Source organism: Apium graveolens, chromosome 1, assembly GCF_009905375.1.
Source record: "Apium graveolens cultivar Ventura chromosome 1, ASM990537v1, whole genome shotgun sequence".
NCBI lineage: Eukaryota > Viridiplantae > Streptophyta > Magnoliopsida > Apiales > Apiaceae > Apium > Apium graveolens.
This window is the reverse complement of record NC_133647.1, coordinates 191,119,332-191,129,895: the sequence shown is the minus strand read 5'-3', so window position 1 is coordinate 191,129,895 and position 10,564 is coordinate 191,119,332. Positions and strand designations below refer to the sequence as shown.

Sequence of the window (10,564 nt, the reverse complement as noted above, 5' to 3'; positions counted from 1 at the left end):
CAAATTTAATGCAGAGCATTATTCATTAACATTAACATATACCAATAATTTCATATATCTTATAATTTGCACTAAATATGCTAGATTGAATTCTTCTACATAATGAATTCTTTTTTTTATGAAAATGAATTCCTAGATATAACTTTAAGTGTTATTCTTTCTTTAAGAATCATATTAAAGTGTTAAGAATATATGCTAAATTTGTAAGAATTTTCTCTTTTTAAAGAAAAATTCAAGATTGCATAATATTTTTTCTTAAAAAATACATCATTTTAGAATAACAAAAAGAACACATGACATTCATAAAAATTCTTTGAAATCTCAAATGCGGAAGTTGAAAGAATAGAAATATTCTTTTTTTCTAAATAAACACTAAACTTGACAAAATATTTAAAAACAAATCTACTTTTCTTGACAAAATGTGGAATAATCCAAAACAGATATTGTATTTTACTTTTACAGAAATAGTATTTGTTGTGATATCTTTCTAATTAATTATTTCTAGATTCAATTTCTAAAAATATTTTTCCAATTTCTATGCTAAATATTATCCTTTTCAGCCTCTATACGTTTATTTCATAAACATTAGCCTATACTATTTTTTTGCTTATTTGATTAATATTTTTGAAAAAAGGCTACTCTATTAAGTTGACCTCACTATTGTATTCTATAGTGTTGATATCTGATGAGTACATGAGGTATTCCTGGATCTGATGAGCATGTGACGCATTCACCATCTCACCAGTCACCACCTTGGGCCGCAGAGATAAGCCAACAAACCCTAATTTCATATATATATATATAGTCCTATTCCTTGATCACCTAACAAATCTAAAATCCGCAAACCATCTCAAGAAATGAAAGAGCTAAAATCAACAGATTCAGAGACCAACAATGTCTGCTAACCAAGGAAATGAGAATGGTAGCCAAGCTAATCTCAGACGGAGGAAATTAAACAAAGAATACAGGGAGGGTATCTTGTCTACTTATCGGGTATGAATAAAGTTTATGCTCTTATCTTGCTCAATTTATAATACACTAGCTAGAATAAAGTTTGAGCTAATTTTGATTTTAGCATGGTAATTTTATTCAGTAATTCATTTTTGTTTCCTCTAATCAACCTTGTTTCTCTTGTAGCCTATGCATCGTGATCTCTATCAAATGAACCCCGCCAGGTTCTTTGTACCTTCTTTTCTCAAAACAGTCAGTGAGAATGTTGGTTTTAATCTGAATTTATTTAATCATTTTATTTAGTTTTTGCTTGATGTTTTAATTCATATTTAGTTGCTGATTTAGTCAGGGTCGTGTGCATCATGGAGACCTATTAGGAGTTTAGTTTGTAGTCGTTTGAATACAAGAGTTGCGGTAGGAAGTGGTCAGGTGGTGTACTAATTTTTAGGAATTCTGTTGTATATTCCTATTTATGTACTTTGCAGTTCATGAAATAAGATAACGCTTATTTTTTAGCACATCTGTACATTTATTCATTTTAAACATATACAGTTGATTAGCTGACAACAGAATTATTCCAACAATCTGGTATCAGAGCAAGGTCATGTGTATGCCAAAATGTATGCCTAGAAGCATGTCAGGAACGGATACGGGGAAGAGTAAAGATGGCTCTATAGGCCTGAGTTATCCCATGCTGACTAAGGGGAATTATACAGCGTGGGCACTGAAAATGCGAGTGTTCATGCAGGCTCAGGGCGTGTGGAAAGCTATTGAGCCAAAGGGTTCAGGGGCAGTAGATGACAAGGTGGATAAAACAACAATGGCAGCCATATACCAAGGGGTACCGGATGATGTGCTGTTGAAATTGGCAGAGAAGACAAATGCCAAAGATACATGGGAGGATGTGAAAACCATGAGTCAGGGAGCGGATCGTGTAAAGACAACACGAGTTCAAACGCTTAAAGTTGAGTTTGAAGCAATGATCATGAATGAGTCAGATTCATTGGATGTGTTCTATCTGAAATTAAATGGGATAGTCACAAATATTCGAGCTCTTGGAAAAGCCGTTGAGGAATCATATGTGGTTAAAAAACTTTTGCGGGTTGTTCCAACTAAGTTCCTTCAAATTCCTTCCATAATTGAGCAATTTGGAGACCTTGAGACGATGTCCATTGAAGTGACTATCGGTTCTTTGAAGGCACACGAGGAACGCCTTCGAGGACAACCGGACAGATGCAATAAACAACTGCTCATTACGGAGGAGGAGTGGAGAAAATGAGAGAAAGAAGAGGGAAAGCTCCTGTCAACAAGGAAATAATGGCTACAGCGAACAAGCAGGTCTGAGGGGTGGAAAAATCAAAGAAACAGAGGTGGCGGCGAGTACAAAAGCAAGGAACCTGTTCAGTAGGTTAAACATAAGAGTAAGGTTTTCAATTGCAGTGCCTACGGACACTTCACAATTGAATGTAAAAAATCAAAACGAGATCGTGAAACTAAGGATGAGGCACACATGGTGCAAATTCCGGATGAGGAAGCTACGCTACTTTTGGCAAAAGTTGATGACAACCCACAGGATAGCATGTTGGTGACTGAAGATAAGGTGACTCCAAGGTTCAAAGCTGAAGGTAGTAACACACAATTATAGTCAAATCTGTGGTATCTCGATAATGGTGTAAGCAACCATATGACTAGACAAATTTCAAAATTTAGCAAGCTAGACATGCAAATAACAGGCAAGGTAAAGTTTTGAGATCGCTCAATGGTTCAGATTAAGGGAAAGGGAACTGTTAGTTTGCAATGTAAAAACGGGGAAGAATGAGTGCTGAATGATGTTTATTACATTCCATCATTGTGTAGTAATATCATTAGTCTCGGACAATTCTCGGAGGAAGGACACAAGGTCATGCTTAGTGGCGAATATCTCTGGATTCGTGGTAGAAAAGAGGAGTTACTCATGAAGGTGAAGCGATCGATGAACAGATTGTACAAAGTAATCTTATACACTCCGGAACAAAAGTGTTTATTGTCAAGGGGGGGAGAGGACTGGTTGTGGCATTTAAGGTTTTGGACATGTGAATTTCAGAGCCTTATCGACGATGTCTGCAAATGATATGGTACGTGGAATACCCCGAGTAAATCGACCAACAGATACTTGCACAGGATGTTTGATGGCAAAGCAGACGAATAAGGTATTTCCTCAGAAGACAGAATTTTATGCCATAAAGCCTCTGGAACTTATACATGGAGACCTTTGTGGGCCAATAACACCGTACACCCCTGCTGGCAATAGGTATATTTTTCTACTCGTCGATGATTACAGTCGTGTCATGTGGACATATTTTTTGAAAAATAAAAGTAAAGTTTTTAATGCATTTAAATGATTCCGTGCCTTAGTTGAAAATATGCCTTAGAAAAAAATCGAAAGTTTTAGAACTGATAGGGAAGGTGAATTCTTGTTAAGGGAGTTTATTCAATATTATGAAGAAGCTACAAGCTCTAGGTGCCTGTTTTGAGTCCATATAGAGCCTTGAGTAACTTGTACACAAAATTTAGAAATTCTGGATCTTCAAAACCAGGTGGTTGTTGCACATAAACTTCTTCTTCTAGCTCACAATTCAGGAAGGCACTCTTGACATCTATTTGATACACTTTAAAGTTTGAATGTGCAGCAAATGCTAGAAAAATCCTTATTACTTCAAGTCTTGCAATTGGAGCAAAAGTTTCATCATAATCAATTTCTTCTTCTTGTGAGTAGCCTTTTGCAACCAACCTTGCTTTATTTTTGGTAACTATACCATTTTCATCTATCTTGTTCCTGAACACCCATTTTGTTCCAATAATGCTTCTATTCTTTGGTGTAGGAACTAACTCCCAAACTTTGTTCCTTTCAAACTGGTTAAGCTCCTCTTGTATTGCAGATATCCAATCAGGATCCATTAGAGCTTCTTCAGTTTTCTTAGGTTCTATCTGAGATAGAAAGCATGCATGTAGGCACTCATTAGCAGTTGCACTTCTTGTCCTCACACCAGCAGTAGGATCACCAATAATTTCTTCTCTAGTGTGACTTCTTTCCCACATCCTTGTATGAGTTTGTTGACTTGTGCCTTCATTATTTTTTTATTGTTGGTATTACTGCTGGATCCTTCTTCTCTTTCTCCCACTGAGTTTGTGCTCTCAAATTAAGGTGTTTGAGATGAGTTTTCATTTTCATGATTTTCCTGTTGAGTTGTCTCTTCATTTAATGTCTGTTGTGCATCAACTTCACCTTCCCCATCAGAATCACTATCAATGTTGAGGTTTTCAAATGCCAGGGCTTTAGCTTCATTATCATCAAGGCATTTTAAGTCTGAACACTTGTCATCATCAAATGTCACATTTGTACTCTCCGTAATCTTCTTTTGATCAATCACATAAACTTTGTAGGCTGTTCTTTCCAGTGAATATCCCATAAAAATTGCTTCAAAAACCTTTGAGTCAATTTTTCTCACATATTCAGAGTTGTCTTTCAAAATGTAACATTTGCTTCCAAACACATGAAGATGTTTTACAGTAGGCTTTCTTTTAGACATGATTGAGTAAGGTGACTTTCCATGTGCCTTGTTAATGAAATATCTGTTCTGAGTATAATATGCAGTGTTAACAGCCTCTTCCCAGAAATGTGTTGGCAACTTGACATCTTGCAGCATTGTCCTGGCAGCTTCAACCAATATTCTGTTCTTTCTCTCAACTACTCCATTTTGTTGAGGTGTTCTGGCAGCTGAGAATTCTTGAACAATGCCTTTGCCTTTGCAGAAATCACTTAGTGTAGCATTTATGAATTCTGTTCCATTGTCACTTCTCAATCTTTTCACACAATTGTAATCTTCAGCATGTTTTTTCTATCTTCCTGATGTGCTGAATTATGATGTGTGGAGTTTTATCTTTAGAGTACATGAACTCTACCCAAATGTATCTTGAGAAATCATCCACCATCAAAAGTGCATATTTGTTACTTGAAATTGATAAGACATTCACTGACCCAAATAAGTCCATGTGAATAAGTTACAATGGTGCACTTATAGAATTCACAGTTTTTGACTTGTGACTAGATCTTTTCATTTTTCCTTTCTGACAAGCTTCACAAACTTCAACTTGAGCAAATTCCAGTTTGGGCATGTCTCTTACTAACTCCTTTTTGACTAAGGTGTTAATTGCCTTGAAATTCAAGTGAGACAGCTTCTTATGCCATATCTTGCTTTGTTCTTCTGATGCCTTGGTGTAGAAGCAGCAAATACCATCCTCATTTGTTGAGTCCAAGTATGCAACAAACAAGCTTCCTTTCCTTGCTCCTTTCAGAGCAACTTCACTAGTTTTCTTGCTGATAAAAGTGCATTTCTTCTTTGTTGAATAAAACTTCAAAACCTTTGTCTACAAATTGGCTAACACTGAGATGATTCACTTCAAGACCAGCTACTAGTGCTACATCATCAATGACAACATTTTCAGAAATAATCTTGCCATATCCCATTGTGAATCCTTTGTTGTTGTCTCCAAAGGTCACCAATGGGCCAACTTTCTCCTCAAAATGTGATAGCAGGGCCTTATCACCTGTCATATATCTGGAGCATCCACTGTCAATGATCCATATGACTTTCTTCACTTTGCCCTGCACGTAATGAGATTCAGGTGTGTTTAGTGACCCAAGCAGTGTTGGGTACTTTCTTCTTGTTAACTGATCTAGTAGAAGTAGAGTGAGTTGTTTCAGATAAAATAGATTTCAAAGATTGTTGTGCATTTTCCCTATCTGATGTAGACCCAATTTTTATTTCTTTAAGGTCTACTCTCAGTTTGTGGCAACTCTTCATCACTTTCAAGTTGTAAGGAATGCAATCAAACTTGTCACAGAATGAGTAGGGATCATTTGAATCTACTTCATTATATTTGCAAGTTACTTCAGTTGGCTTGCTAACAATCTTTTTACAAAGATGAGTTAGATGATTTGTAAAGCCACAATTTTCACACTTCTTTCTAGGAGCATTTTCAACATAAGCAAAATTATTGCTTTTGTTTATCCCTGTTTTCCCATATCTAATTTTCTTCTTCTTTCTTGCATCTTCAATCTTTATTTCTTTGACAAGAGTCTTGGTTCTTTGATTGTCCATGAGATTTTCTTTAGAATTAGAAGATTGAGTTGAGTTTGCATTTTTCTTTTCATTATCCTCATCTGCAATTTCTTACTTGATAATCAATTCTTTTTCACTGAAGTCTACTTCACAAGCCTTGAACACATGTGACACAACCTTTTTCAGCATTGCTGAAACATTTTCATTCTCTATTGCTTTCCCTTTGTCCCTTATGTTTTTCTTTTTATTATTCAAGGCATCATAATCAAGACCAATAGCAATGTTTGCACATGGTTTGTTTTTTTCATGGTACTGACCAACCAATTCAGATACATTCTTGAAAGACTTCAACTTTACTTCATTTTTCTCCAGTTTTTCCCTTAGCACAACCTCAATCTCATTTGCACACTTGAGCTTGTTCTTCAGATAACCATTTTCTCATTTCAGGGCTTCAAGCTCCACTATCAACAATTTAGTTCCTTGTTTTTCATTCTCAAGCTTCTCATTCATTTTTGTCAGTTTTCCCACTTCTTCATTTGTAGCCACCATGCTTGTATGAATGTGAAACATTTCTGTGCTCATCTTTTCAACAGTTTCCTTATATTGATTCACATTTAAATCATTGGTGGTAAGAGTTGGTACCAGTGATTTGATGAGGGCGATTCTCCGTGCTCCAATTCCATGAGTGCATAGTTACCAAATTCTTCATCTTCATCATTTTCAGAGTCATCCCAACTTTTACCTTCTGCAATACAAGCTTTGCTTTACTGTTTCTTTAGAAGAGCTTCATACTTTGCTTCAAGTTCAAGATAAGCTTTATCTTTTTTTGCCTTCTTGTGTTTCCTGTATTCTGTAGCAAAGTGGCCTAGTTCATCATAATTGAAGCACCTTATCCTAGATCTGTCAACAGATCCAGTTTTGTAGCCATTCTTGCTATCAGAATTGTACTTCCCATTTTCCTTCCAGCTGTTATCTTTGTTGAAAGACTGTCCTTTACTCTTGAAGTATCATGGCTTCTTTACTCTAATGTTAGAGAATTTTCTAGCCAAATAGGCCATTGACTGATCTAGCTCATCCAATTCTTCAAGAGTATATAACTCATCTTTTTCCAATTCCAGAATGACTTGCTCCTGTGAATCATTTGTTCTTTGCTCACTTGTTGAGGCAACTGGAGTTTGAGATCTTGGTTCATCATTGGATGTTGGACTTTTATTTACAATTCAAGCACTTGAGCCATCCACAATCTGTCCTTGACCAGATCTCAATGATTGCCTTTGAATCATCTCTAGTTCATATGTTTTGAGAATTCCATATAGAACTTCCAGAGTTATTCTGCTCAAGTCTCTCCGGCCCTTCCCTGATTGCCGAGATTTTCTGTTCCAAATGATCAGGGAGAGTAAGCAAGAACTTCAGGTTCACTTCTTCAGCTTCATAGTATTTGTCATTAAGTTGCAAGTCATTTATTAGCTTATTGAATCTTTCAAACACATCAGTAATGCTTTTCTTTGACTTTGCCATAAAACTCTCATACTATGAAATCAATATTCTTCTTTGGTTTGACCTAACTTTCTCAGTTCCCTCACAGAGTATCTCAATCTTTTCCCATATTTTCTTGGCAGTGTCACAGTTGACAATGTTGTTGTACATCATATTGTCAAGTGACTCAATCAATATTAATTGCAAACTGCTATCAGGGAAACTTTCTCTTTTCAGGGTCACTATATTTAGAGGGATCTTTTGGGGCATAATGAGCTGGGATAACCATATCTCCATCTGTAGATTCCTCAACTCTAACCATAGGAATAAAAGGTCCATTCTTGAGGATCTGAATGTAGAGTGGATTGGCCATCCTGATAAACATCATCATTTTCTTTTTCCAAAGAGTATAGTTAGCTTTGTCAAAGGTAGGAATTTTGATGCTACTGATTTTCTGTGTATTCATTCTTCCAAGATCTTGAATCTGTTTACTTTCAGTTTTTGCTCTGATACCACTTGTTAGGAAATGAATAACACACAGAGGGGGGGGGGTGAATGTATTTTACTGTTTTTGTGCTTTTCTTGAATGTTTATGGTTGAACAAAGTAAATTAAATCTTGTAGTGAAATGTGTTCATGTAGAATTTAAGCTTGCAGAAAATAAAGAACACAGATCTTCAAAAGTCACTTAATTTTATATTAAAATTAAGACTGTTTTGCTATACAATTTTTAGGCTCTTTGTTGATAAAGAGCTTAGCTTCTCTTTGAGAGTGTTACAAGAAATTTGATCTAAATTGTTACAACTAACTAAAAGACTAGTGTTAACTTTATAACTTAGTTAACTGCTGGTTTACACAGTATGTAATAAGACATGCTATTAGCTTTTCTAAACTGTCACTTGTCATTTCTATTTATAGAAAAGTAGATCTTCCATTTCTGGCTTAGCATATCTTTAACATCCCGTGTTCACTTTGATCTTTCTTCGTCAGTTAATCTTTACCATTGATCTTGCACATTCTTTAAGCTGCTTTTTGTAGACTTGTCAATCCAGCTGGTTGGATTGTTTATTGATTATTTATCTTGAATATTGAACTGGTCTGTGATTCTGTACTTTGAGAATTTTACTTGAGATCTCCAGTTTAGGCACATAGAGATCTTGACATCTCGATAAGTATAATGACTTATCGAGATCTCTAATGCTCTAGTGAATTTGACTTATAGAGGTCTCTGAGTTCTCGAATGAAACTTTAGCTTCTCGAGATCTCTCAACATCATGTCTTCACTTTGTCTTATCGATAACTTAGGGTTCTCTAGTGAATTTTGACTTATCGATATCTCTGAGTTCTCTAGTAGACTTAGACTTATCGATAACTCAGAGTTCTCTAATGAATGTAGACTTGTCGATAACTCTGAGTTCTCTAGTGAAGAAATGACTTGTCGATATCTCCAATCTTCACATCCTCGATTTGCTTGTCGATATCTCTGATTTCTCTGTAAGCTTTCTGAGTTCTCTATAAGCCATTTTGGAGTTCTCGAATGACTTCTCTATAACATTAAATCTGTGACTTGTAGAGATCTTGACTTAGAGTATTTTTCCTAAAACAACTTTATTCAACTCCAAGCTTCTTTATAATTCTTCTGAGGCATGATCTTCTTGATCTTCTTCCAGATAGAATTCTTAGGCTTGATACTGTTTATGGAAAAAGGCTTCAGTCTGCTCTTTTGACATTTTTACAGACTTTAAATGTTACAAGTACAAAATACAAATTAAGATAACAATACAACTTACTTAGGGTTGATAAAATGACTTAGTCTTGTTTAGATACAGGCATATCTTGCACAACAATCTCTCTCAATTGGTGAGAAGATTGCTTAACACACATTCATGCCTGTTAACAACACTAACCCCAAGCTTAACAAATTATAAAAAGTAACAGTTCATTATTCTCCCTAGGTCAGATGTCCATTTGGCTATGCTTCACACTTTGACCAGGGCCACTAATGATATTGTTATCTTCAGTAATCTTTGACATCATCACTTATATATTACAGTTATGTTAAAATTACTAGAAAACCAAATCGAAAATAAATACATAAAATCTCTTAGTTTTCTCCATCGTCATTTTTTTTATTCCTTCTATAGAGACGAAAGAGAGATGCACAACAAAATTTGATTTTATTTGCGGTATTTGCTTACGTATTTCTAGAGAAGAAAGAGAGATGCACAACAAAGTTTTATTTTATTTTCGGTATTTATTTGCGCATGACGCGAATTTTGGAAACCCTAATTTTATAATATAATATTGCTCTCTTGTTTAGTTATTAAAGCAATTTTATATGTCAAAGACAGTGCAAGGAGATGGTTAAGGTTCCCAGTTGGCAATGCTCATGAATGGACAAAACTTATATGTTGATGCTTTTAATTATGTTATTGATAACATACCCATGAACATATCTGCATTATTGTGTGTTCCACAATATAAATTATTGGACCATTTTATATTGCATTATCGAATTTAAAATCCTCTCAAATTCAAGAAAAAGTACTAATATATATCATAATATCATAATATCATGATATATAGTGTCCTCACATACTCAAAATATCAATTGTTGTAAAGCAACTCTTTATTCAGAGGTATACATAAATATGAAAAGAAAGCACCAGGTTGGCCCCGTGTGCCAAAAAGTAAAGGAAGGAAGGCAACGTCCTTTTGCTGCTGCCTTCAAACTGGTAAATGTACAGTATATCAGAGTAAAATCCTCTTTGAGAATTTCTCGTAAGGATCCTGATATTTTTTTTTATTTTTTTCTCCAGCCATTTTTATCGAGGAAGTAGAGAAGCTAATAGTGGGATGATCTACTTCTTCGCAGACTGATTCAAGTAGTTCATAAATATGTTCAAATCTTGATGCAACTTCAATTATGCCTTGCTAAACTGTGAATAGGGAACACACATGTTCTTTTTTCCTTGGTTGGAAGTTAGTTGCATTGTGATGTGATATGGAATTTAGCACAATTGTTACTTATATTTT

General features: G+C 35.2%; 1 protein-coding gene across 1 annotated transcript; it reads left to right on the top strand.

Annotated features, from left to right (window-relative positions):
• The first annotated feature begins 1,585 nt into the window (after positions 1 to 1,585).
• On the top strand, positions 1,586 to 2,230 carry LOC141713980 (uncharacterized). The gene has a single exon (XM_074517534.1). The coding sequence runs from the start codon at positions 1,586 to 1,588 to the stop codon at positions 2,228 to 2,230; it is 645 nt and encodes a 214-aa protein (XP_074373635.1).
• The last annotated feature ends 8,334 nt before the right edge of the window (positions 2,231 to 10,564 follow it).

Bases quoted from the DNA above. Each gene is read 5' to 3' on its own strand.
- LOC141713980 (XM_074517534.1), top strand. From the start codon at position 1,586: ATGTCAGGAACGGATACGGGGAAGAGTAAAGATGGCTCTATAGGCCTG.